The sequence below is a fragment of the Pseudophryne corroboree genome, chromosome 1, assembly GCF_028390025.1.
Source record: "Pseudophryne corroboree isolate aPseCor3 chromosome 1, aPseCor3.hap2, whole genome shotgun sequence".
Lineage (NCBI taxonomy): Eukaryota > Metazoa > Chordata > Amphibia > Anura > Myobatrachidae > Pseudophryne > Pseudophryne corroboree.
The window spans coordinates 98,530,534-98,558,348 of NC_086444.1; the positions used below are offsets into that span (position 1 = coordinate 98,530,534).

The 27,815-nt window shown below is 50.6% G+C and overlaps 1 protein-coding gene across 1 annotated transcript in view; it reads left to right on the plus strand.

The window, feature by feature from the left end:
- Positions 1 to 27,815, plus strand: part of LOC135062022 (uncharacterized) — a 100,053-nt gene that overhangs the window by 19,626 nt on the left and 52,612 nt on the right. The window contains exons 4-5 of the mRNA XM_063964105.1: positions 13,987 to 14,243; positions 14,748 to 17,157. Of these exons, the coding sequence (XP_063820175.1) occupies positions 13,987 to 14,243; positions 14,748 to 17,157 (2,667 nt within the window). The remainder of the gene's footprint in view (positions 1 to 13,986; positions 14,244 to 14,747; positions 17,158 to 27,815) is intronic.

The following is a 27,815-nucleotide window of genomic DNA, read 5'->3' on the forward strand; positions in this document are numbered from 1 at the left end:
TCCAGCAGGTCCGTCATTATATAATATATACCTGTCCGGCTGCAGTAGTGATATATATATATTTTTTATATCATTATTTATCATCCAGTCGCAGCAGACACAGTACGGTAGTTCACGGCTGTAGCTACCTCTGTGTCGGCACTCGGCAGTCCGTCCATAATTGTATACCACCTACCCGTGGTTTTTTTTTCTTTCTTCTTTATACATACATACTACTACTACATCTCTTTATCAACCAGTCTATATTAGCAGCAGACACAGTACAGTACGGTAGTCCACGGCTGTAGCTACCTCTGTGTCGGCACTCGGCAGTCTGTCCATAATTGTATACCACCTACCCGTGGTTTTTTTTTCTTTCTTCTTTATACATACATACTACTACTACTACATCTCTTTATCAACCAGTCTATATTAGCAGCAGACACAGTACAGTACGGTAGTCCACGGCTGTAGCTACCTCTGTGTCGGCACTGGGCAGTCCGTCCATAATTGTATACCACCTACCCGTGGTTTTTTTTTCTTTCTTCTTTATACATACATACTACTACTACATCTCTTTATCAACCAGTCTATATTAGCAGCAGACACAGTACAGTACGGTAGTCCACGGCTGTAGCTACCTCTGTGTCGGCACTGGGCAGTCCGTCCATAATTGTATACCACCTACCCGTGGTTTTTTTTTCTTTCTTCTTTATACATACATACTACTACTACTACATCTCTTTATCAACCAGTCTATATTAGCAGCAGACACAGTACAGTACGGTAGTCCACGGCTGTAGCTACCTCTGTGTCGGCACTCGGCAGTCCGTCCATAATTGTATACCACCTACCCGTGGTTTTTTTTTCTTTCTTCTTTATACATACATACTACTACTACTACATCTCTTTATCAACCAGTCTATATTAGCAGCAGACACAGTACAGTACGGTAGTCCACGGCTGTAGCTACCTCTGTGTCGGCACTGGGCAGTCCGTCCATAATTGTATACCACCTACCCGTGGTTTTTTTTTCTTTCTTCTTTATACATACATACTACTACTACATCTCTTTATCAACCAGTCTATATTAGCAGCAGACACAGTACAGTACGGTAGTCCACGGCTGTAGCTACCTCTGTGTCGGCACTCAGCAGTCCATCCATAATTGTATACTAGTATCCATCCATCTCCATTGTTTACCTGAGGTGCCTTTTAGTTGTGCCTATTAAAATATGGAGAACAAAAATGTTGAGGTTCCAAAATTAGGGAAAGATCAAGATCCACTTCCACCTCGTGCTGAAGCTGCTGCCACTAGTCATGGCCGAGACGATGAAATGCCAGCAACGTCGTCTGCCAAGGCCGATGCCCAATGTCATAGTACAGAGCATGTCAAATCCAAAACACCAAATATCAGTAAAAAAAGGACTCCAAAACCTAAAATAAAATTGTCGGAGGAGAAGCGTAAACTTGCCAATATGCCATTTACCACACGGAGTGGCAAGGAACGGCTGAGGCCCTGGCCTATGTTCATGGCTAGTGGTTCAGCTTCACATGAGGATGGAGGCACTCAGCCTCTCGCTAGAAAAATGAAAAGACTCAAGCTGGCAAAAGCAGTAGCACCGCAAAGAACTGTGCGTTCTTCGAAATCCCAAATCCACAAGGAGAGTCCAATTGTGTCGGTTGCGATGCCTGACCTTCCCAACACTGGACGTGAAGAGCATGCGCCTTCCACCATTTGCACGCCCCCTGCAAGTGCTGGAAGGAGCACCCGCAGTCCAGTTCCTGATAGTCAGATTGAAGATGTCAGTGTTGAAGTACACCAGGATGAGGAGGATATGGGTGTTGCTGGCGCTGGGGAGGAAATTGACCAGGAGGATTCTGATGGTGAGGTGGTTTGTTTAAGTCAGGCACCCGGGGAGACACCTGTTGTCCGTGGGAGGAATAGGGCCGTTGACATGCCTGGTGAAAATACCAAAAAAATCAGCTCTTCGGTGTGGAAGTATTTCACCAGAAATGCGGACAACAGGTGTCAAGCCGTGTGTTCCCTTTGTCAAGCTGTAATAAGTAGGGGTAAGGACGTTAACCACCTCGGAACATCCTCCCTTATACGTCACCTGCAGCGCATTCATAATAAGTCAGTGACAAGTTCAAAAACTTGGGCCGACAGCGGAAGCAGTCCACTGACCAGTAAATCCCTTCCTCTTGTAACCAAGCTCACGCAAACCACCCCACCAACTCCCTCAGTGTCAATTTCCTCCTTCCCCAGGAATGCCAATAGTCCTGCAGGCCATGTCACTGGCAATTCTGACGAGTCCTCTCCTGCCTGGGATTCCTCCGATGCATCCTTGCGTGTAACGCCTACTGCTGCTGGCGCTGCTGTTGTTGCTGCTGGGAGTCGATGGTCATCCCAGAGGGGAAGTCGTAAGCCCACTTGTACTACTTCCAGTAAGCAATTGACTGTCCAACAGTCCTTTGCGAGGAAGATGAAATATCACAGCAGTCATCCTGTTGCAAAGCGGATAACTGAGTCCTTGACAACTATGTTGGTGTTAGACGTGCGTCCGGTATCCGCCGTTAGTTCACAGGGAACTAGACAATTTATTGAGGCAGTGTGCCCCCGTTACCAAATACCATCTAGGTTCCACTTCTGTAGGCAGGCGATACCGAGAATGTACACGGACGTCAGAAAAAGACTCACCAGTGTCCTAAAAAATGCAGTTGTACCCAATGTCCACTTAACCACGGACATGTGGACAAGTGGAGCAGGGCAGGGTCAGGACTATATGACTGTGACAGCCCACTGGGTAGATGTATGGACTCCCGCCGCAAGAACAGCAGCGGCGGCACCAGTAGCAGCATCTCGCAAACGCCAACTCTTTCCTAGGCAGGCTACGCTTTGTATCACCGCTTTCCAGAATACGCACACAGCTGAAAACCTCTTACGGCAACTGAGGAAGATCATCGCGGAATGGCTTACCCCAATTGGACTCTCCTGTGGATTTGTGGCATCGGACAACGCCAGCAATATTGTGTGTGCATTAAATATGGGCAAATTCCAGCACGTCCCATGTTTTGCACATACCTTGAATTTGGTGGTGCAGAATTTTTTAAAAAACGACAGGGGCGTGCAAGAGATGCTGTCGGTGGCCAGAAGAATTGCGGGACACTTTCGGCGTACAGGCACCACGTACAGAAGACTGGAGCACCACCAAAAACTACTGAACCTGCCCTGCCATCATCTGAAGCAAGAAGTGGTAACGAGGTGGAATTCAACCCTCTATATGCTTCAGAGGTTGGAGGAGCAGCAAAAGGCCATTCAAGCCTATACAATTGAGCACGATATAGGAGGTGGAATGCACCTGTCTCAAGTGCAGTGGAGAATGATTTCAACGTTGTGCAAGGTTCTGATGCCCTTTGAACTTGCCACACGTGAAGTCAGTTCAGACACTGCCAGCCTGAGTCAGGTCATTCCCCTCATCAGGCTTTTGCAGAAGAAGCTGGAGACATTGAAGGAGGAGCTAACACGGAGCGATTCCGCTAGGCATGTGGGACTTGTGGATGGAGCCCTTAATTCGCTTAACAAGGATTCACGGGTGGTCAATCTGTTGAAATCAGAGCACTACATTTTGGCCACCGTGCTCGATCCTAGATTTAAAACCTACCTTGGAACTCTCTTTCCGGCAGACACAAGTCTGCTGGGGTTGAAAGACCTGCTGGTGAGAAAATTGTCAAGTCAAGCGGAACGCGACCTGTCAACATCTCCTCCTTCACATTCTCCCGCAACTGGGGGTGCGAGGAAAAGGCTCAGAATTCCGAGCCCACCCGCTGGCGGTGATGCAGGGCAGTCTGGAGCGACTGCTGATGCTGACATCTGGTCCGGACTGAAGGACCTGACAACGATTACGGACATGTCGTCTACTGTCACTGCATATGATTCTCTCAACATTGAAAGAATGGTGGAGGATTATATGAGTGACCGCATCCAAGTAGGCACGTCACACAGTCCGTACTTATACTGGCAGGAAAAAGAGGCAATTTGGAGGCCCTTGCACAAACTGGCTTTATTCTACCTAAGTTGCCCTCCCACAAGTGTGTACTCCGAAAGAGTGTTTAGTGCCGCCGCTCACCTTGTCAGCAATCGGCGTACGAGGTTACATCCAGAAAATGTGGAGAAGATGATGTTCATTAAAATGAATTATAATCAATTCCTCCGCGGAGACATTGACCAGCAGCAATTGCCTCCACAAAGTACACAGGGAGCTGAGATGGTGGATTCCAGTGGGGACGAATTGATAATCTGTGAGGAGGGGGATGTACACGGTGATATATCGGAGGATGATGATGAGGTGGACATCTTGCCTCTGTAGAGCCAGTTTGTGCAAGGAGAGATTAATTGCTTCTTTTTTGGGGGGGGTCCAAACCAACCCGTCATATCAGTCACAGTCGTGTGGCAGACCCTGTCACTGAAATGATGGGTTGGTTAAAGTGTGCATGTCCTGTTTTGTTTATACAACATAAGGGTGGGTGGGAGGGCCCAAGGACAATTCCATCTTGCACCTCTTTTTTCTTTTATTTTTCTTTGCGTCATGTGCTGTTTGGGGAGGGTTTTTTGGAAGGGACATCCTGCGTGACACTGCAGTGCCACTCCTAAATGGGCCCGGTGTTTGTGTCGGCCACTAGGGTCGCTTATCTTACTCACACAGTCAGCTACCTCATTGCGCCTCTTTTTTTCTTTGCGTCATGTGCTGTTTGGGGAGGGTTTTTTGGAAGGGACATCCTGCGTGACACTGCAGTGCCACTCCTAAATGGGCCCGGTGTTTGTGTCGGCCACTACGGTCGCTAATCTTACTCACACAGCTACCTCATTGCGCCTCTTTTTTTCTTTGCGTCATGTGCTGTTTGGGGAGGGTTTTTTGGAAGGGACATCCTGCGTGACACTGCAGTGCCACTCCTAAATGGGCCCGGTGTTTGTGTCGGCCACTAGGGTCGCTTATCTTACTCACACAGTCAGCTACCTCATTGCGCCTCTTTTTTCTTTGCGTCATGTGCTGTTTGGGGAGTGTTTTTTGGAAGGGCCATCCTGCGTGACACTGCAGTGCCACTCCTAGATGGGCCCGGTGTTTGTGTCGGCCACTAGGGTCGCTAATCTTACTCACACAGCTACCTCATTGCGCCTCTTTTTTTCTTTGCGTCATGTGCTGTTTGGGGAGGGTTTTTTGGAAGGGACATCCTGCGTGACACTGCAGTGCCACTCCTAAATGGGCCCGGTGTTTGTGTCGGCCACTAGGGTCGCTAATCTTACTCACACAGCTACCTCATTGCGCCTCTTTTTTTCTTTGCGTCATGTGCTGTTTGGGGAGGGTTTTTTGGAAGGGACATCCTGCGTGACACTGCAGTGCCACTCCTAGATGGGCCAGGTGTTTGTGTCGGCCACTAGGGTCGCTTAGCTTAGTCATCCAGCGACCTCGGTGCAAATTTTAGGACTAAAAATAATATTGTGAGGTGTGAGGTATTCAGAATAGACTGAAAATGAGTGGAAATTATGGTTTTTGAGGTTAATAATAATATGGGATCAAAATGACCCCCAAATTCTATGATTTAAGCTGTTTTTTAGGGTTTTTTGAAAAAAACACCCGAATCCAAAACACACCCGAATCCGACAAAAAAAATTCGGTGATGTTTTGCCAAAACGCGGTCGAACCCAAAACACGGCCGCGGAACCGAACCCAAAACCAAAACACAAAACCCGAAAAATTTCAGGCGCTCATCAAGGCCCGGAAGGACAACTCAGCTTCACGCGACCAGTTGGTAGGATCCGCTCCTTTCTTTGTCAGAGCTACAATGGGAGCAACCAGGTCAGAAAAAGAATGAATGAACCTCCTATAATAATTCGCAAACCCTAAAAAGCGCTGAATTGCTTTTAAATTGGTGGGTTGCGCCCAACTAAGGATGGCCTGGAGTTTCTTTGGTTCCATGGAAAATCCCTGAGGGGAAATTATGTACCCTAAAAAAGATACTTCCGTGACATGAAACTCACACTTCTCCAGCTTGGCATAGAAATGATTCTCACGTAACTTTTGAAGAACCAGACGCACCTGGGTAACATGTTGTTCCATTGATTCAGAAAAAATCAGGATGTCGTCTAAGTAAACGACCACAAATTTCCCTAGGAAGTCACGGAGCACATCGTTAATGAGGTCTTGAAAAACTGCCGGAGCATTGGACAGGCCGAACGGCATCACCAGGTATTCGTAGTGACCCGACTGAGTACTGAAGGCCGTTTTCCACTCATCTCCAGATTTAATTCGGGTGAGGTTGTACGCTCCTCTAAGGTCAATTTTAGAAAAAATCACAGCAGAACGTAACTGATCAAAGAGTACAGAAATCAACGGCAAAGGATAGGTGTTTTTAACTGAGATCTTATTCAGGGCTCTAAAATCAATGCAAGGTCTAAGCGAGCCATCCTTTTTCTCCACAAAGAAGAAGCCTGCACTTAAAGGAGATTTTGATGGTCTAATAAATCCTTTCTCAAGGCTCTCCTTTACATAATCATTCATAGCCGCAGTTTCTGGCCCGGATAATGCATATAATCTTCCCTTTGGCAATGCGGCACCAGGAATTAACTCAATAGCACAATCATAAGGCCGATGGGGAGGCAGAATGTCCGCATTGCCTTTGGAGAAAACATCAGCAAACTCCTGGTATTCCACCGGAATGAGTTCTGGAATGATAGCTGCTACTCTGACTGGAAACGTGATACATTCCTTATCACAAAAAGTACCCCATTGTGAAATCTCCCCCGACCGCCAATCAATGGTGGGATTATGAAAGGCCATCCAAGGGTGACCCAGAACAACTGGAACTGCTGGGCAATGTGTAAGATAGAACTCGATTTTCTCGGAATGTAGAGCTCCTACTGTAAGCAGTACAGGGGGTGTACGGAGAGAAATAATCCCATTAGACAGCGGACTCCCATCTAAGCAATGCATGGTGACACACCTACCCAAAGGTAACTGAGGAATGCCTAAGGCCTTAGCCCAAGTTAAATCCATAAAGTTTCCTGCAGCTCCACTGTCAACAAAAGCCGACACCGAAGAACTGAGGCTGCCAAAGGAAACTTTAACTGGGACTAAAAGGGAGTTATTCGAGGAGATAAGCTGCAGACCTAGGTGAACCCCCTCACAATTCACCTGGTCAAAGCGTTTCCCGACTTGTTCGGACAATTACGAGCAAAATGTCCCTTACCCCCACAGTACAGACAAAGACCAGAATTTTGCCTTCTGGCTCTTTCTTCAGGAGACAGCCGGGAGAGACCCATCTGCATGGGCTCCTCTACGTCTTCAGGAATGGAATATACACACGGACTTGACCTTACAGGTGCTCCTTTTTCAGCCCTCCGCTCTCTGAGACGACGATCAATCTTAATAGAAAGCTCCATGAGTTTATCGAGAGTCTCAGGAGCGGGGTACTGAAGGAGACTGTCTTTTATAGACTCTGATAAGCCGAGGCGAAGCTGACTGCGCAGGGCTGGGTCATTCCAGCCACAGTCGTTCGACTAACGGCGAAACTCCGTACAATAAACCTCCGCAGGATTTCTACCCTGTCTGAGAGCGCGCAACTGACTTTCAGCGGACGCCTCTCTATCAGGGTCATCATTCAAGAGCCCTAAAGACTCAAAAAAAGCGTCAACTGACAACAATGCCGGATCCTCTGCTCTTAAACCAAATGCCCAGGTCTGAGGATCCCCCTGGAGCAAAGAAATAATAATCCCGACCCGCTGAGATTCAGTACCCGAGGAAGTCGGTCTTAAACGAAAATAAAGTTTACAGGATTCTTTAAAATTAAAAAACTCTTTTCTATCACCAGAAAAACGGTCAGGCAAATGCATCTTTGGTTCAGGGACTACCCTTGGGGAAGCTCGCAAAAGATCTTCCTGCGACTTCACCCGAAGAGAAAGATCCTGAACCATCTGAGTAAGTTCTTGAATCTGGCTGACTAAGAGCTGACCAGGATTTGGCCCTAAACCTGTTGGATTCACGAGGCCGATAAACTCTCACAAAACTGAATGAGAAAAAATTAAACCTCGTTTAATTTTAAGTTTTGGTATGGCCGGTAATAATGTTATGATTCCAGCACTCTGGTCAGAGGAGATCTTATGGCAAGGACCGGAGCACTGGAACGGAATGCTGGGGAAGGGAGCAGGACAGGAAAATAGCCCCTGGCGCCCTAACTCTGTTGTCTCACCCGTGTTGTCAGAAATCCCCTACGAGACTATGGTTTCTTGAGCCCTTGGCAGCCGCGTTTGAAGGGCGGATTATGTCTGCCCAACTCCGATGCCCCCCGGTCTTAATGAGAGACAAAGGGAAACCCGAGACAGGGTGATAACAAGAGGCCCTCTAACTAAACAACCAGGCCAGGGGCTAAGCAAACTCAAAACTATAATATGTGCGGAGAAACCGCCAGGGAAAAGGACAACCAAAATATCCACTTGTCCAATTCTCCTACCCGGCACCGCCGAGTACCAGAGAGGACTTGTGGAAGCGGAACCCTCCGCAAATGCTCCAAACACAAAATATAAAAGGTAAAGCTGCTGAGCCGCAACACACGGCAGAGCCGCAACTCACGAACACCACTGGATATAAAACGGTGATCAGTCAGGACTCCAGGGAACCAAACGACCTCTTGGGATGAGATGACAACTCCCGAATACCGGACTTCTGAGGACTGGAATGACCGGATACAGCAGGGCTGGAAACAGACTCTCAGCAAACAAAGGCAGCATGCAGGAAGCTATTACCGGCGTCTGTGAGAAGCCCTGGGAGTGTATTTAAAAAGGAGTCCTCCAATCAGCTGCTAAAGGCTGATTAGAATAAAATGCCGTGCAGCTGCCTTGCTGCACGGCCAGAGAGCAGGTGAATATCTTAATTTCCTAAAGCCTAGCAACGGGGAACGCGGTCCGCCAGTGGCGTCCCCGTTGCTAGGGTCCGTGCGGCTCAGCGCGCCCGGCGTCTAGCGTTGCTAGGGAGCCGGCGGCTGTACGCGCACGGCGTCTCTAGTTGCTAGGCGCCGGGCCGCGCAGACAAGCGGACCCCGGCGCCTAACACAAGGTGGTTGGGCCGCAAAAGGACCCCTGCCCGCGGGCCACAAAAGGATACGGTAGGAGCTGCGAGTTTGACACCCCTGCCCTAGAGTTTCAGAATTTCTGTCATGGCACCCCAAGACCATAGTTTCTTAGTGAGAAATTTAGAAAAAAATATAAAATGAAGTAAATAGTGTTTATAATATGTTAACCTTAGGTTCAGTTATGTGGTGAAGGACTGGTTTTGCCGATTAAATTCAGTATAAGCAATTTGAATTGTTCATGGACCACCAAACTACAGCAGCACTGCAAGGCCTCCCCTATCCCCCCCTTCCCACCTTTCCCAAGGAACCCCAGGGTCTCACGGCCCCCTGTATGGAAACTACTGCCATAAAATAAACTTATTTTTATAACTACATGTAATACACCTTAGATCTCAGTTCCTTTAAGGTTTTATATCCTTGTATACAGTAAACTACACATGTTTGAAAATCCTACACCAGGCACAAGTAATAATTCAGATGCGTTGTTGACCGGCGGCCGGGATCCTGGTGGTCAGCATACCGATGACGGTATCCTGACTGCCAGAATGCCGGGAGAGGGGCAAGCAAAATGAAGCCCCTTGCTGTGGGCTTCACGCTGCGAGCTTGGTGGCTTGCTGCGCTTGCCACAGGTTCTATTCCCTCTCTATGGGTGTCATGGACACCAACTAGTGGGAATAGTCCTTGGCCCCACTGACTGCATTCGGTGGCCGGGATCCCGGTGGTGGTAAGCTGACCGCCGGGATGGTGACTACATCCCATTTAGATGACTATGTGGGAGTTTTAGCATTATTATCCTATTTGTATATAAAAAGTGTTGAAAGGGGAGAGCACTACTGCACAGATTCCATACTGTTCCTTCAGGAAGGCTTCACTCCCTGTACCAAGATGGCTGCTGACTTCCAGTGATCCTGCCGAATAACACCCCTCTCATCTCAGCCTCCGCTCAGTGAGAACCAGTGTGTAACAGTGATTAAGTGGGGTTCATAGAAATATTTTATGCAATTCACAGTATGAGCTTACTATCTTCAGAGTGTTGGAGAATTATTATACATTTTTATTTTTTGGTCAGAGAATTTTTTTTAATTATTTTATAATGTAACTGGACCCTGTATTGCTATTTTCCCCTCAGCTCACTTTAAAATAGATATAAAGGAGAAAGATATCTAAAAGCAATTATAGAGTAAGACCATTTTCCTTACTGCGTAAGTGTGAAGGGGATTGCCCCCTTCTCCCCGGCGGCGCGACGGGCGGCGGCGCGGCGGGCAGGTCCCAGTCTGGAGGGACTTGCATCCGAAAGGATTCAAGCCCCTCCAATCACAGCGGCGCATTTCAAACGGCGCGCCAAGCGCGAGCCAATCAGGGCTCGCGCCTTGGCCACCAATCGGAGCTCGCCGCGGCGAGCCAATCGGAGCTCGCCGCGTCATAGCTCCGCCCGCTCCCAGCGCCATATAAGAGGCGCTGCGGAGCGGGAGCAGTCAGTTGAGCGGCGGACGGTGACGGGAGAAGAGCTCCAGTGGAAGACAGCGGGTCCGGCGGCGGCGGCAGAGCAGCGGAAGAAGACGTCGGCGGAGCAGAAGAAGACATCGGCGGTGCGGGAGAAGACGTCGGCGGAGCCAAGCAGGAAGGCAGAAGACGGCGACCAGCGACGGAAGTCCGGCGGAGAGTGCTGCAGCGTGTGGAGAGCAAAAGAGCTAACGAAGCTCCCCGCTGCAGCCTCTCCCTCCGCGACAGGTAGGCGGCCTTGGGCCACCTCCACTTATTTATAAACCCTCCCTAGAGCACCAGGGACAGGCACTAGGCCTGCGGGGAGAGTCAGGCCCTGTCGGCCTGTGCGCCCAGTAGGCAGGCTCCGGCCTGTGCCCACACCAGGCCTCCGGCCTGTGCCCACACCAGGCCTCCGGCCTGTGCCCACACCAGGCCTGCGCCCACACCAGGCCTCCGGCCTGCGCCCACACCAGGCCTCCGGCCTGCGCTCACACCAGGCCTCCGGCCTGTGCCCTTCACCCAGGCCTGCGCCCTTCACCCAGGCCTCCAGCCTGCGCCCCTCACCCAGGCCTCCGGCCTGCACCCCTCACCCAGGCCTCCGGCCTGCGCCCCTCATTCAGGCTCCTGCCTGCGCCCCCTCCGGCTGGAAGTGGGCTGTGCAGCAGCTCTTCAGGGATCAGTGGCTGTTGTTTGAAGCCGACCGGCCCCACGCGGTGTATGGCCCAGGGGTTTGGAAGTGTGGAGTAACGTTCCCGTCCCACACGTCGCCATCCCCCGGCCGTCGGGAGTGGGCCACCGTCTGCTCTAGACCCCTGTCCTTCATTGCGAGCCAAAGGCACCGGTAAATCGGGGTATACTGTTGGGCCGGGGAATTGTTCCACTGACTTGCCGGGTAGTGAACGTGATTAATTAGTCCGGTCTCTGTTTGATTGGGGTAGAACCAGTGGCCTCCAGTTTAAGTTAGTTTGTTTAGGCAGGCGTAGTTGGCTGTATCGTTGTTAGCCGTAGAGTAGCCTGCAGGTAGGGAGGCTGTTCTTCTTGCCCCAACAGGAGCGGAGAGGTGCGACAATCAAGGTGACCCGCAAGTTGGAAGTGAGTATCACCCTGTGCCTGTCTGTCTGTCATTCCCCCCCCCTGTATACCGGTCGGGAGGGTTTGCTCGCGGACGCGAGGACCCCCCTCTCACCACACAACGTGCGAGAGTGCGAGTGTGTGAGAATTGGGTAGCTGAGGCCTATTGGCCAGTGATGACCTTCCGCCCAGCCGGTGAAGGTCGCGGCTACCCCTGACGTGTCCCGTACTCTAGGCGGAGGTCGGGCGTACGTCTCAACTGGCATATCCCTCTCTTTCCAGACCCCCGTCGTCCGCGGTGAGGTGGTGTTCGCGCTGGTGCCTGGTCCGGAGAGCGGAGTCCCTACGCATCTGGATATCGTCTGTGACGGCGTTGCACAGGTGGGTGAAGTGACGACACCTGCACAGCGGCAGGCAGTACATCCTTGTTAGGCCGCTCACATTTGGCGTAGTCGGCAGGATGGACGGAGATCAGTCACTACCCACAGCCGAGAAGCCATGGACAGATGTGCCGAAACTACCCACTCGGAGAGGCTCGACTGCCAGCTCCACTGATGTGGTACCGAGGGGAACGGATGACGAGCAACGAAGGTCATCGCGTCGACTCAACGTCGGACCAGCCCTCGCCCACCTACCCCGTTACGACGGTCGCAATATGACCTTAGAGGACTGGAAGGCCCGACTAGAGGCGACGTTTCTCATCTATCGGGTGCCCGACGACCTGCAGGTGCCCCTCGCCCTGAATTCTCTGGAAGGCGAGGCTCGTCGGACGATTCTTTTACGACCCGACGATGAACGCGAGGAACTGGAGGAGATCTATAGTATCCTGGGGGATATCTATGGGGACACCTCCTCGGCGGGGACCCTCCGGCAGCGTCTGTTTGGCCGGTTCCAGAGGGAGGACGAGTCCATTCCCCAGTATGCCAACGCCCTCCAGGAGATGATGGGAGAAGTACGTCGGAAAGACCCCGATGGGTTTGGGGCACTCACCAACACCAGTCAGATATTGCGAGATCAGTTCGCCATGGGACTCAGGAACGTGCCCCTGAGGCAGGTGATGCTGGATAAGATATCCCAGGATGACACCCTGACCTTCCATCAGGTGGAAATCGACGCCGTAGCCAGGGACCGCAATGCCAATTACGGGCCACACGCTGTCTTTCCCCAGTGGGTGCAGCCGATCTCCGCGCCCGTGGCTAGCAGGGAGACCAACCCATTAGAGACCTGTGTGCAAGACCTGAAAGAGGCCTTTCTCCGGGTGACCAAAGAGATGAGGGAAGAGGTCTCCCAGCTGAGGGAGGAGGTGTACCGGCGTGACCAGCGGGGCACGGAGTCCCGTGAGCGGGACACCAGGCGGCCCCGTGGACGAAGCACGGGACCCGACGGCCGTCCGGGAGAGGGCCGAGGCCCTCGTTGCTACCGCTGCCATCGGTACGGGCATATTGCACGGACCTGTACCGAAGCAATCCCGGAGGCGCAGTTAAACTGACCTCCCTCGCGGTAACGGGACCACCCGTGGGGGAGAGCGATGAGGGGAGATCAGCCATTAACGAACAGGCTGAATTGGTAGGAGAGTGTCCCGTGGTAGTCAGCCGCCTCGGTGGGAAAGACCAGTCCTGCCTGTTGGATACCGGCTCTCAAGTATCCACCATTTCCGAGGCCTGTTTCCTTGAACACTACGCCCATCTCAAAAGTGAGGTGTCCGAGAGCTTCATTACCCTCACGGCAGCTAATAACCTACCCATCCCCGTGGTGGGGGTGGTGTGGATGGAAATGGTGGTTTGTGGCCGAGAGCTGGGTAGGAAGGGGCTGCTGGTAGTCAGCAGCCCGGGGCTGAGCCATGGCCCAGTGATCCTCGGGATGAATGTACTCCGACATCTCGACCAGCTCTTGTTCCAGGAAAATGGGCCACACTATTGGAAGAATCTGGGAGTCCGGCGCCCCGTCCAGCAGGCTCTCCAACAAGTGGGGCGACGGGGGACCAGGGCCCTAGGGGCAATCGATGAGCACCTGGGTCTTTTGAAGGTCGGTCACCACCAGCGCCTGGAGTTGCCACCTCGCCAAGAGGTCCTGATCCCTCTGGAAGTACGGACTCATCAGAGCCTAAATGGCATGGAGGTGATGGTAGAGCCCACTGATGTGCTGAGGGTAGGGTCTGGAGTGATGGTGGCACGTACCGTGTCGGTGGTGACCGGGGGGAAGGTCTCCGTCCGCCTTTGTAATCTCACCGATCAGCTTTGCCGAGTCCCGGCTGGGACAGTCATTGCTCAGGTGGTGGCGATTCACGAGGATAGCATTCAGGGTATGCGAAAACTCTCCCTACAGCCGGAGGCTTCCGAGGCATGGGCATTGTCTGTTCAAGTGGAGGAGCAGGAGGGGGCCTGCCCTGAGTGGAACGGTACAATTATCCGTACGCAGATGGACGTGTCGCTAGATGAGTGCGCGGCCGGGGACGTAGCCAAGCTGGACCAGATGCTCTGGAATCGTCAGAAGGTGTTCTCCCGGCATGAAGAGGATTTCGGATATACGGAGGACCTACAGCATGAGATCCGCACCGGAGACGCCCCCCCGGTTCGGGAGCGGTATCGGCCGATACCGCCCCGGTTGTACCAAGAAGTAAAGAGCATGTTGCGTCAGATGCTGGACAACCACGTGATCCAGGAGAGCAAGAGTCCATGGGCTGCACCCATTGTCCTAGTCCGGAAGAAGGACGGGACTATCCGGTTCTGTGTGGATTACCGGAAGTTGAATAGTTGCACCGTCCGGGACGCTTACCCTCTCCCTAGGATTGAGGAGTCCCTAGCTGCACTGGGCAATGCAAAATTCTTTTCGACCCTGGACCTGGCCAGTGGGTACTGGCAAGTGCCGGTAGCTCCCCAGGATAGGGAGAAGACCGCATTCATTACTCCCATGGGGTTGTTCGAATTTTGCCGCATGCCGTTCGGGTTGAACAATGCGCCCGCCACATTCCAGCGGATGATGGAGAGGTGCTTGGGAGACTTGAATTTTGAGGCCTTGCTGATTTACCTGGACGACATCATCGTGTTCGCCGCGACCTTGGAGGAACACTTTGCTCGACTCGACAGGGTTCTGCAACGGTTGGAGGAGTACGGCCTGAAGCTCAAGCCCCGGAAGTGCCACCTGTTGAAATCCAGTTTGGAGTACCTCGGGCACGTGGTGTCACGCGATGGGGTGTACCCAACACCCAGCAAGGTGGCGGCCGTCCAGGAATGGAAGGTGCCCACCACTGTCACGGAATTGCGGGCATTCCTGGGTTTGGTGGGGTACTACCGACGCTTCATCAAGGATTTTGCCCGGATTGCGGAACCCCTACATGCCTTGCTTCGAGGGATTGCGACCACGAAGAGAGCTGCCCTGGAGACTTGGGGAGAAGCGCAGAACCTGGCCTTTGACCGACTGAAGGCAAGTCTCACTGAGGCTCCGGTGTTGGGGTACGCAGATTTTGAGAAGCCCTTCGTTCTATACACGGATGGAAGTCTGCAGGGGTTGGGCGCGGTCTTGGCTCAGGTTCAGGATGGGCAGGAGCGGGTGATTGCTTACGGCAGTCGTAGCCTGCGAGAGACTGAAAGGAACCCAGACAACTACAGTTCCTTCAAGTTGGAATTGCTGGTGGTGGTGTGGGCTGTGACCGAGAAGTTTGCGGAGTACTTGACCGCCGCTCACGTGGATATTTTTACAGACAACAACCCCCTGGCGTACCTGGAGAACGCCAAGTTAGGCGCCTTGGAGCAACGGTGGGTGGCCAGGTTGGCCAAGTTCTCCTACAAGATTCGCTATCGATCGGGGAAGAGCAATACCAACGCGGATGCCCTGTCTCGCTTTCCAGTGGAAACCCCCGAACCTGGTGGAGAAGAAGATGACTGCGGAGAAGAAATGCCGGATCTCACTCGTGTGCGGCAGCCCGTGGGCGGAGAGTTGTGTCGACAGGACGCCCAGACTGCCTTACTTAGGTACACGGAGACGGACTGGGCACAGGAACAGCAGGCCGACGAAGGTTTGGACCTCATTCGACAGTGGGTACAGAGGGGTCATATGCCATCTCGCCGGCAGCAGGATGGGCTGACCGGGTTCTGTAGGAAGGTGGTGCGTCGTTGGGACCAATTGCGGGTCTGCGCTGGTACCCTACGGAGACAATGCTACTTGGAACAGGAAATGCGTACTGTTGAGCAGGTGGTCGTGCCAGAAGCCCGGGTGCGGTCAGTGGTGGAAGAGGCGCACGAGCAGGGGGCCCATTTGGGACCCTATAAAACATACCATTGGTTGAGACGCCAATATTTCGCCCCCCGGCTGCAAGCGGTCGTGGACCAGGTATGTCGTGAGTGCAGGAGGTGTGCGGTAGTTAAGCCGCAGGAACAGCATGTGCCCATCCAGACGATCCGGACCAGTCGGCCGCTGGAAATGCTGATGATCGACTACGTGTTGATCGGGGAGTCAGTAAGTGGACACCAGTATGCCCTGGTAATGACTGACCACTTCACTAAATTCACGGTAGTGGTCCCCACCCGGAACCAGACTGCGGAGTCAGCAACACGAGCGATCGTCGAACATTTCATTCGGCAGTACGGTTGCCCCGAGCGGATCCATTCGGATCAAGGGGCCTGTTTCCAGGGGCAGCTGATGGAACGCCTCTGCCAGCTTTATGGCGTTCAAAAGTCCCGCACAACACCTTACCACCCGCAGGGGAATGGCGCCTGCGAGAGATTTAACCGGACTCTGCTGCAGATGCTCCGCGTGTTGGAACGAGCTGAGAAGCAGCGATGGCCCGAACATGTTCAGGAACTGGTCTGGACTTATAACAACAGAGTCCATCACACCACGGGATTTTCCCCTTTTCTTTTGCTGTTCGGTCGACCAGGACGGGAGGCACATGACTTACAACTGTCCGGGACTGAGGAGGGAACGCCCCTCGCCCCTGCCGAATGGGTCGAGGACCACCGCCTGCGGCTGAAGGCGGCGCGCGAGTTGGCTGGGAGGCTGATCGCAGACCACCAGCATCCACCTGTGAGGTCCCACGAGCCTGGGTCGCTGGCCGTGGGCCAGCGAGTGTTGGTGCGAGAGGTTCGCCCGGGGGGGAAACTGTCAGAATGGTGGGAAGTTACCCCGTACCTTGTGCGCCGTCGCTTGGCCCCAGGTGGGCCTGTGTATCAAGTGGAGTCTACTGATGGGACGGGACGCCTGCGCACGTTACATCGGAGTAAGCTGCGACCTTGTCCGTTCCTGGATCCGGTGAGCGGGGCTGAGTCCCCTGTAGCGGAGGACGGGGTGGGGGCCCCTGCCTGGGAAGCTCCGGCCCCTCTGTCAGACGAGGAATGGTGGTCGCCGGTCGAGGAGAATCGGCCGGAGGAGGCATCGGAGCCTCAACCCCCAGCCGATGTGGTTGCCTCCCCCCTACCAAGACGCTCTCTGCGTTCAAATAGGGGCGTCCCGGGCCCTCGCTACGCGGACCCGAACTTTGTGTGGTCGGATTCTTGCTTTGTGGGGACCACAAAGGACAAAGGGGGGGGAAATGTGAAGGGGATTGCCCCCTTCTCCCCGGCGGCGCGACGGGCGGCGGCGCGGCGGGCAGGTCCCAGTCTGGAGGGGCTTGCATCTGAAAGGATTCAAGCCCCTCCAATCACAGCGGCGCATTTCAAACGGCGCGCCAAGCGCGAGCCAATCAGGGCTCGCGCCTTGGCCACCAATCGGAGCTCGCCGCGGCGAGCCAATCGGAGCTCGCCGCGTCATAGCTCCGCCCGCTCCCAGCGCCATATAAGAGGCGCTGCGGAGCGGGAGCAGTCAGTCGAGCGGCGGACGGCGACGGGAGAAGAGCTCCAGTGGAAGACAGCGGGTCCGGCGGCGGCGGCAGAGCAGCGGAAGAATACGTCGGCGGAGCAGAAGAAGACATCGGCGGTGCGGGAGAAGACGTCGGCGGAGCCAAGCAGGAAGGCAGAAGACGGCGACCAGCGACGGAAGTCCGGCGGAGAGTGCTGCAGCGTGTGGAGAGCAAAAGAGCTAACGAAGCTCCCCGCTGCAGCCTCTCCCTCCGCGACAGGTAGGCGGCCTTGGGCCACCTCCACTTATTTATAAACCCTCCCTAGAGCACCAGGGACAGGCACTAGGCCTGCGGGGAGAGTCAGGCCCTGTCGGCCTGTGCGCCCAGTAGGCAGGCTCCGGCCTGTGCCCACACCAGGCCTCCGGCCTGTGCCCACACCAGGCCTCCGGCCTGTGCCCACACCAGGCCTCCGGCCTGAGCTCACACCAGGCCTCCGGCCTGCGCCCACAGCAGGCCTCCGGCCTGTGCCCTTCACCCAGGCCTGCGCCCTTCACCCAGGCCTCCAGCCTGCGCCCCTCACCCAGGCCTCCGGCCTGCGCCCCTCACCCAGGCCTCCGGCCTGCGCCCCTCATTCAGGCTCCTGCCTGCGCCCCCTCCGGCTGGAAGTGGGCTGTGCAGCAGCTCTTCAGGGATCAGTGGCTGTTGTTTGAAGCCGACCGGCCCCACGCGGTGTATGGCCCAGGGGATTGGAAGTGTGGAGTAACGTTCCCGTCCCACACGTCGCCATCCCCCGGCCGTCGGGAGTGGGCCACCGTCTGCTCTAGACCCCCGTCCTTCATTGCGAGCCAAAGGCACCGGCCGGTGTCCAACATCTGGAAGGTAGGACTGGTAAATCGGGGTATACTGTTGGGCCGGGGAATTGTTCCACTGACTTGCCGGGTAGTGAACGTGATTAATTAGTCTGGTCTCTGTTTGATTGGGGTAGAACCAGTGGCCTCCAGTTTAAGTTAGTTTGTTTAGGCAGGCGTAGTTGGCTGTATCGTTGTTAGCCGTAGAGTAGCCTGCAGGTAGGGAGGCTGTTCTTCTTGCCCCAACAGGAGCGGAGAGGTGCGACAATCAAGGTGACCCGCAAGTTGGAAGTGAGTATCACCCTGTGCCTGTCTGTCTGTCATTCCCCCCCCCTGTATACCGGTCGGGAGGGTTTGCTCGCGGACGCGAGGACCCCCCTCTCACCACACAACGTGCGAGAGTGCGAGTGTGTGAGAATTGGGTAGCTGAGGCCTATTGGCCAGTGATGACCTTCCGCCCAGCCGGTGAAGGTCGCGGCTACCCCTGACGTGTCCCGTACTCTAGGCGGAGGTCGGGCGTACGTCTCAACCGGCATATCCCTCTCTTTCCAGACCCCCGTCGTCCGCGGTGAGGTGGTGTTCGCGCTGGTGCCTGGTCCGGAGAGCGGAGTCCCTATGCATCTGGATATCGTCTGTGACGGCGTTGCACAGGTGGGTGAAGTGACGACACCTGCACAGCGGCAGGCAGTACATCCTTGTTAGGCCGCTCACATAAGCTGCAAACTAGGTGTCCTGTTAGTTGCTTTTCATTTTACCTTTGTATGCCTTACTGCCATGTTTTACTTATAGCACAGTGTAATCTATGTAGTGGACCCAAAATGGCTGCCTCACATGGTACTCTCTTGTGTAGAATAAACAATGCATGGTTTTAAACTCTCCTAATATATTTGTCTCCCTAAGTATGTGTCATTTCTTCACCTTTTGAGAGAATTTATTTATTAAGACAACTTCAAGCAAAATATATTTAAAAAATAAATGTCTATATTTATTTTAAGCAAAATATAGCCTATTTTTGTTCTACTACTACTACTTCTTCTTCTTCTTGTTCTTCTTCTTCTTCTTCTTCTTCTTCTTCTTCTTCTTCTTCTTCTTCTCCTTCTTCTTTGTCTTCCTCTTCTTTAAAAACACCACACCGTCTTTAAGAAAAAAGTTTATTAGTCAGGGTCTTCACCTGGGGGCGGCAGCCTTTAAGTTCTTTAGCATGGCTGTCGCCTTCCCAGGGCTTCCAGCTTCTTCACCTGGTGGGCGGCGGCTGTTAAGCTCTTTTGCATAGCACTTGGAGAACCACAACTGCCAGCATGTCTGAACATAAAGGGCCCCCTGGCACCTGTAAAGAAAATATTAAAATAAAAACACCACACCGTCTTTAATATTTTTTTTATTAGTCAGGGTCTTCACCTGGGGGGCCGCCGCCTCCCCAGGGCTTCCGTCGTCTTTTTCCGGCGTCTTCACCTGGGAGGCAGCGGCCTTTAAGCTCTTTTGCATGGCTGCCGCCTTCCCGGGGCTTCCAGCGTCTTCACCTGGTGGATGGTGGCTGTTAAGCTTTTTTGCATAGCACTTGGAGAACCACAAGTGCCAGCATGTCCGGACATAAAGGGCCCACTGGCACCTGTAGTCCACCTGTAAAAAAAAAAATTAAAATAAAAACACCACTCCGTCTTTAAAAAAAAGTTTATTAGTCAGGGTCTTCACCTGGGGGCGGCGGCCTTTAAGCTTTTTTTGCATGGCTGCCGCCTCTCCAGGGCTTCCGACGCCTTCACCTGGGGAGCCGCCGCCTCCCCAGGGCTTCCAGCGTCTTCACCGGGGAGGCAGCGGCCTTTAAGCTCTTTTGCATGGCTGCCGCCTTCCCAGGGCTTCCAGCGTCTTCACCTGGTGGGCGGCAGCCGTTAAGCTCTTTTGCATAGCACTTGGAGAACCACAAGTGCCAGCGTGTCCGGACATAAAGGGCCCGCTGGCACCTGTAGTCCACCTGTAAAGAAAATATTAAAATAAAAACACCACACCATCTTTAAAAAAAAGTTTATTATTCAGGGTCTTCACCTGGAGGCGGCGGCCTTTAAGCCATCCAAGACTTCCAGCGTCTTCTTTCTTCAGGAGCTCTTCCGCCGTCGGACTGACGCCGATGCCTCGTGCTGACTTATATAAGTCAGCCGGAGGGGCCGGGGTGATGACGCAGCGAGCCGTGATTGGCTCGTGGTTGCCATCTTGAATTTAAAAAATTACGCTGAGGTGCCATTTTTGAAATTGGTACTGCTCCGCTGCCAAACTCTGCAGAATGGCAGTGCCACTAATACTCTCACTGCCACCAATGCCCACACCTCCGCGCACCCATATAGTGATGGCAGCGGATCCAGTGACGGATCCTCTGGCCAATCACTGTGGCCTCACTGACAGGGGTGTGCTTTCATGGGTTGAAAGCACGTCCCTGTATGAAAGCAGCACCTCTAATGGTGCCGCTTTCCCATGCATTTCCAATGGACTTTTAATACCCATGGCTAGGCCCCGCCCACCCCCGCCCCCCGCTCCCACACCCTTCCCCATTCACACTGGGAGGTACCACGATCGGTGCCTCCCAAACACATTTAAACAGGGATAATGATTACATTAATATAAAGGAGATACTTATGACACAGAATACAGTATGTGTCATAAGTATCTTCTTTATATTATTTTAATCATTAACGACAGGGGAGGCACTGCCTCCCCTGCCTTCCCTGACTGCACGTCCCTGGTTTGCCCAGACCACCCGCCCTCCAACTAACCTTGCCTAACCCAGTCTTCCCATCTGTCACCTCAAATCTGATATCTTGACCTATTTACCCGGCAGGAGAAAAACGCACCTATACGTCAATGGTTAGAGAGTGAAAAAAGAGAGCAAGAAATGAGTGGGGCATGGAGAGCCCACCGGGGGAATGCAGAGGTAAAGGCCCATGCTTAGGGGTGTGGCCTGCTGCCACAGAGGCTTGGCTAACATGGTATAGGGCCCATGATAAATATATATAGTAAATAATACTGCTAGTACATGCATGATAATGTACCAGATTAATAACTGCAATGCACTGTAGATAATATGTATAATGTACAATTCAAGTGCACAGACGGGACCTGATCCATAGACGAGGAGGTGGGCCCCCAGACAGTAGGGCCCACCGGTGGTTTCCCCTGTACCCCTATGGGTTATGACTGTCCCCCTCCCCCCACACTCCCTGAGTGGGAATGAGGGGGGAGGGGGACAGTCATAACCACCATAGCATTCATTTCTGACGCTAACAGGAATTACAACTGTACAAATGTAGCTATTCTCATTGTGGCTACATCTTAAGGCGATTGCGCCTTGTTAGTCGCGACCGCACCGCGTACATCTGGACATCTAAGACATGTGCGTGCCCCATTCACATGGATGGGGGCGGCAAATGCCGCAACTCGACATAGCTAGGCACAGGTGCGCATAGCTGCGTCGAGGGTGCACGTTTCCCTCAGATGTAGCCATGATCAGCATGGCTACATCTGTATATAGTATTGGATAAAAACAAAGGTAATGATTAAAGCACAATTTAATTCTCTTACATCTCTACATATTAATAAAAATGGATCAGCGTGCAACACTGGCACACTGGGATTTAGGCAGGCAGAGACAGAGAGAGAGAGAGTAAAGCACCCTTCATATATCTCCAATGGCCCATTTGCAGCCGCTTGTGGATGTTAAGTAATGGCACTGTCCCAGTAGGTGTGAGATTTTATTTTTATCCAATACTATGCTATCCCCAAGGTCGTAAGTCATATATTATAATAGTCATGCTAAACGTCTGCCGACGATTCAAAATAAGCTGCTCTTATCTTTGTCCAGTCACTAACCTTCTACCAGTGTGCTATGCCGTGCCAGGCCTCTGAAAGCATATGCAAGAGACAGCAACAGCATAGCCCTGACATAGGCAGTTTCCATTATGACATCACAGCATGACCTCACACACCCTTACCAGACCGGCTAAGACTGGTTATTTCTGGTTTGAGGCCCTTGTCTTTTACATGACTGACCTAAGGGAAATGTGACTTAAAATTATTACATGAGAAAAATTTTATTACTGCCATTTGCCGGCAGTTTTGCTCACTTAGGTGGTCATTCCGAGTTGTTCGCTCGTTGCCGATTTTCGTTATTTTGCGATTTTCCGCTTACTGCGCATGCGCAATGCCCGAAGTGCGACTGCGCCAAGTAAATTTGCTATGCAGTTAGGTATTTTACTCACGGCATTACGAGTTTTTTTCTTCGTTCTGGTGATCGTAATGTGATTGACAGGAAGTGGGTGTTTCTGGGTGGAAACTGGCCGTTTTGTGGGTGTGTTGGAAAAAACGCTACCGTTTCTGGGAAAAACGCGGGAGTGGCTGGAGAAACGGGGGAGTGTCTGGGCGAACGCTGGGTGTGTTTGTGACGTCAAACCAGGAACGAAACTGACTGAACTGATCGCAATGGCTGAGTAAGTCCGGAGCTACTCAGAAACTGCTAAGAAAGGTCTATTCGCAATATTGCGAATCCGTCGGTCGCAATTTTGAGAAGCTAAGATTCACACCCAGTAGGCGGCGACTTAGCGTGTGCAAAGCTGCTAAAAGCAGCTTGCGAGCGAACAACTCGGAATGAGGGCCTTAGTGGCATCTAATCTTGTGATGTATATTTTATATTTTACAAATAGAGCCTGATTAAGGATGGATCGCAATCGCAATAAGCGATCCAACAGTAAAAATTGCTAAGAGGATGCGGGATCCTGCGCAGGGCCCATCCTGCGCATGCGCCTGCATTTTCGACGGCGCCCCACAGAAAATGCGATTGCTTCTGCCTGTCTATGAGGCAGAGATGGTCACGGGGGGGGAGGCAACGCTCCATTTCAAAGACGGAGATGGAGTATTGCGGGGACGAGACTTCAAAACAGGGGCGGCAACGGAGAAACAGGGGGCGTAGTCGGTGCAGCTGCATGACATCATACGCAGCCGATGCTATCACAAAAATGGCTGTGGGTCTCATGCGGGCGCCTAACATGTGGGGCATACTAGCCCTGTGCTGGGCGTCCCCCCGCATGTCAGAGAATCTGATCATAAATGTGCTAAATTTAGCACATCTAGGATCAGGTCTGAATCACCCCCATGGAACAAAAAAAAGGCCCAAATTATGTGATTTTAGTTTTGTTTGTCAATTTTTGAAAACAAAAAAACAAAACCAGTCACGGCAGTTTGGCAAAAACCAAATACAAAGCTGGATGACGAATCAGGGCCAATTGCAAATCCAGCAAAAATGGTCCTGTGCACATCTCTAGTAATATTCTAATACCACATTGAGTTTGCTAGCATTGTATGCCTAGGGATGTGCTGATATGAGACATTCCCTTTAACTCCTGTTTTATTGAGTTTAATAAATTATTCCTGTAGTTTAGCTGGTCATTCAAAACTTGGGATCAGTGCTACCATATGGTCCCTACTGGTCTGCACATGTGCACTGATGTTGCTTGCTAACTGGTAGCTGCATTAGAAGTTGTTGCATTCCACAGGAGAAGCTAGCTGCTTATATCCAGTTTTGCGTTCCACATGGTACAGTTCGGGAGCACCAGTGCCACATTTTACACATGGTACCCTGAGGTTACCGGCAGAGAGGTGCATCTCTGCCTGACCGATTACGTGACTTAAGTGTTGAACAGTGTATTGTTGCTATAGGATGTGATACCACTACCAGGCAGGCCATGTGGTCCAAATTAAACTACTGTACATGTAGTTTGCTGTCTTTTTGTACATTATTCTGTTGGTATAAACATACTTGCCTACTCTCCCTCATTCTGCAGGAGACTCCCTGAAATAGAAGAAATCTCCCAAACTCCCTGAATAGTCCAGCAATCTCACTGATTGCACCTTAACCCCTGATGGGGGGTAAGGTAGAGAATAGAATAACAGTTGGTAAGAGTAATTCTAGAAAGGCACTTGTAAATAATGGTAAGTTACCATTAAAGCAAAAGGGCAAAGGAAATATTAACATAAAATGTCTGCTTGCGAAAGCAAGAAGCCTATCAGGTAAAATGGGGGAATTGGAATGGCAAGTATCAAAAAATCAGTATGATATTATAGGTATTTCGGAAACATGGTGGGACGACTCTCACGACTGGGTTACTAATTTGGAGGGATATTCACTTCTCAGGAGGGACAGGGCTACCAAAAGGGGAGGAGGGGTATGTCTCTATGTAAAACCATCTCTAAAACCAAACTTAATATATGTTATTTACGAGGGGACTGGTGATAATGTGGAATCACTATGGGTTGAGATCACTAGTGGGGGCACTGAAATAAAGAAACTAGTCATTGGCACGTGCTACAAGCAACCAGATATTAGCATACGTGACGAGGAACTGCTCTCACAGCAAATAGAAAAAGCTGCGGGAATGGGGGACATCCTAGTGTTAGGGTATTTTTAACTATCCAGGTATAAACTGGAGTAACGATTCATGTGTAAAAATTAGGAGCAGCAGGATTCTAAACACATTAAAGGATCAATACTTGTCTCAATTAGTTGAGGACCCAACCAGAGGTTATAATGTTCTGGACCAAGTTATTACCAATAATGTGGACATTATATCAAACATTACAGTTGGGGAGACCTTGGGAAACAGTGATCACTATATGATCACATTCAGCATCAGTTTGAGGAAACATAGCTATAAGGAATCAACAAAAACATTCAACTTTAGAAAAGCTAACTTCAATATGCTAAACGACATTGACTGGGAAGTTTTGTTTCATAGTAAAGACACATCGGAAATGTGGGATGCTTTAAAAGGGTTGCTTGATAGCAATATTCACAAATTCATACCCTTGGGCAGTAAATGCAAGAGTAATAGACTCAAATCAATGTGGCTTAATAAAGATGTCAAAGAAGCAATGGCTAAAAAGAGGTGTTCTTTTAAAGCATTTAAAACTAATGGAGGGGAGGAGTCATTCCAGTATTACAAAGAATGCAATAAAAGATGCAAAAAAGTAATAAGGGCAGCTACAATTGTAAACGAAAAACAAATTGCTATAGAGAATAAAGCCAATCCCAAAGAGTTTTATAAATACATAAACATTAAAGGGTTAAAAAAATAGAACATAGGCCCATTAAAAGATGAACTGTGAGCCTTGGAAACAATGTCAAAATAAAAGCGGATATACTGAACAGCTTTTTTTCACCAGGGAGGATCAGACGGTGTTAGTAGTGCATAACGACAGTGAAGGTAATGATTCTTGGCTAGATGCTTGTTTAAGTGAGGAAATAGTCCTGGAGAGACTAAGCAACATAAAGATTTATAAATCACCGGGACCAAATGGTTTTCATACGAGGGTTATTATGGAGCTTAAGGCACAGCTTGCAAGACCCTTATACTTGATTTTCTATAGTTCCATTAAATCGGGTATGGTACCGATGGATTGGCGTATAGCTGAGGTAGTGCCATTATTTAAAAAGGGTTCTAAAAAATCATCCTGGGTACTATAGACCAGTTAGTTTAACCTCTATAGTGGGTAAAATATTGGAAGGAATTTTGAGGGATAGCACAGAGGATTATCTGCGGAATACTAAATTTATGAGCAGGAGTTAGCATGGGTTTGTGAGCGACAGATCATGTCAAACTAACTTAATTAGCTTCTACGACGAAGTGAGCGATAATCTTAACCAGGGAAAAGCAGTGGATGTGGTCTATTTAGATTTTGCAAAAGCCTTCAATACAGTGCCTCACAAGAGACTGATCATCAAATTAAGGGAACTTGGTCTAGGATACACTATTTGTACATGGATAGGTAATTGGCTGGATAACAGGGTACAACGAGTAGTGGTCAATGAGATGTTCTCCAGCTGGGCACTAGTAGTCAGCAGTATAAATACCACAAGGGTCCATATTTGGTCCGCTACTGTTCAATATATGTATTAATGACCTAGGAATAGGCCTGGGAAGCATAGTATCAATCTTTGCAGATGATACTAAACTGGGTAAGGTAATTAATTCAGAAATAGATGTGGAGTCTCTACAGAATTACTTATTTAAACTTGAATTCTGGGTGTCTAAATGGGGAATGAGGTTCAATATTGAAAAATGCAAAGCTATGCATTTTGGGATTAAAAACAAACTTGCATCCTATTCACTTAATGGGGAAAATATAGTGGTATCAGTAGTGGAAAAAGATTTGGGGGTCCTCATAGATAATACACTCAATAGCAGTACACAGTGTTAAAATGCAGTGAAGAAGACAAGTAAAGTCCTTGCTTGCATAAAACGGGGTATTGAGACCAGGGACGAGGATGTAATCATGGCGCTGTACAAATCATTGGAACGTCCGCACCTGGAATATTGTGTTAAGTTTTTGGCACCATATTATAAAAAAGATATTGGAGAACTCGAAAGAGTTTAAAGGCGTGCTACTAAACTGATTAAAGGGTTAGAGACACTGGAGTACGAGAAAAGGCTAACTATGTTAAATATGTATACTCTAGAAAAGAGGCGTCTAAGAGAAGATATTATTAATATCTTCAAATATGTAAAGGGTCATTACAAGGAGTTAGCAGGGGATTTGTTTATTAATAGAACTCTGTATAGGACACATGGACACTCACTGAGGTTAGAGGAGAGAAAATTCCATACAAAACGTAGGAAGGGGTTCTTCAGGGCAATAAAGATTTGGAACTCTCTGCCGGAGAAGGTAATTATGGCGGACTCTGTAAATGCATTCAAAATCAGATTGGACAGCTTTCTAGCTGAAAACAGTATAACCTGGGCAGAGTCAAGGTCTGCAGAAGCATGACCGGAACACCAACTGTCAGTGCAGTGCTATATGCTGGAAGTCCAACTGCACTAAGTGAGTGTAATAATTCCACTCATACTGCGGTGAGGTGGTGTTCGCGCTGGTGCCTGGTCCGGAGAGCGGAGTCCCTACGCATCTGGATATCGTCTGTGACGGCGTTGCACAGGTGGGTGAAGTGACGACACCTGCACAGCGGCAGGCAGTACATCCTTGTTAGGCCGCTCACATAAGCTGCAAACTAGGTTTCCTGTTAGTTGCTTTTCATTTTACCTTTGTATGCCTTACTGCCATGTTTTACTTATAGCACAGTGTAATCTATGTAGTGGACCCAAAATGGCTGCCTCACATGGTACTCTCTTGTGTAGAATAAACAACGCATGGTTTTAAACTCTCCTAATATATTTGTCTCCCTAAGTATGTGTCATTTCTTCACCTTTTGAGAGAATTTATTTATTAAGACAACTTCAAGCAAAATATATTTAAAAAATAAATGTCTATTTTTATTTTAAGCAAAATATAGCCTATTTTTGTCCTACTACTACTACTTCTTCTTCTTGTTCTTGTTCTTCTTCTTCTTCTTCTTCTTCTCCTTCTTCTTTGTCTTCCTCTTCTTCTTTAAAAACACCACACCGTCTTTAAGAAAAAAGTTTATTAGTCAGGGTCTTCACCTGGGGGCGGCAGCCTTTAAGTTCTTTAGCATGGCTGTCGCCTTCCCAGGGCTTCCAGCTTCT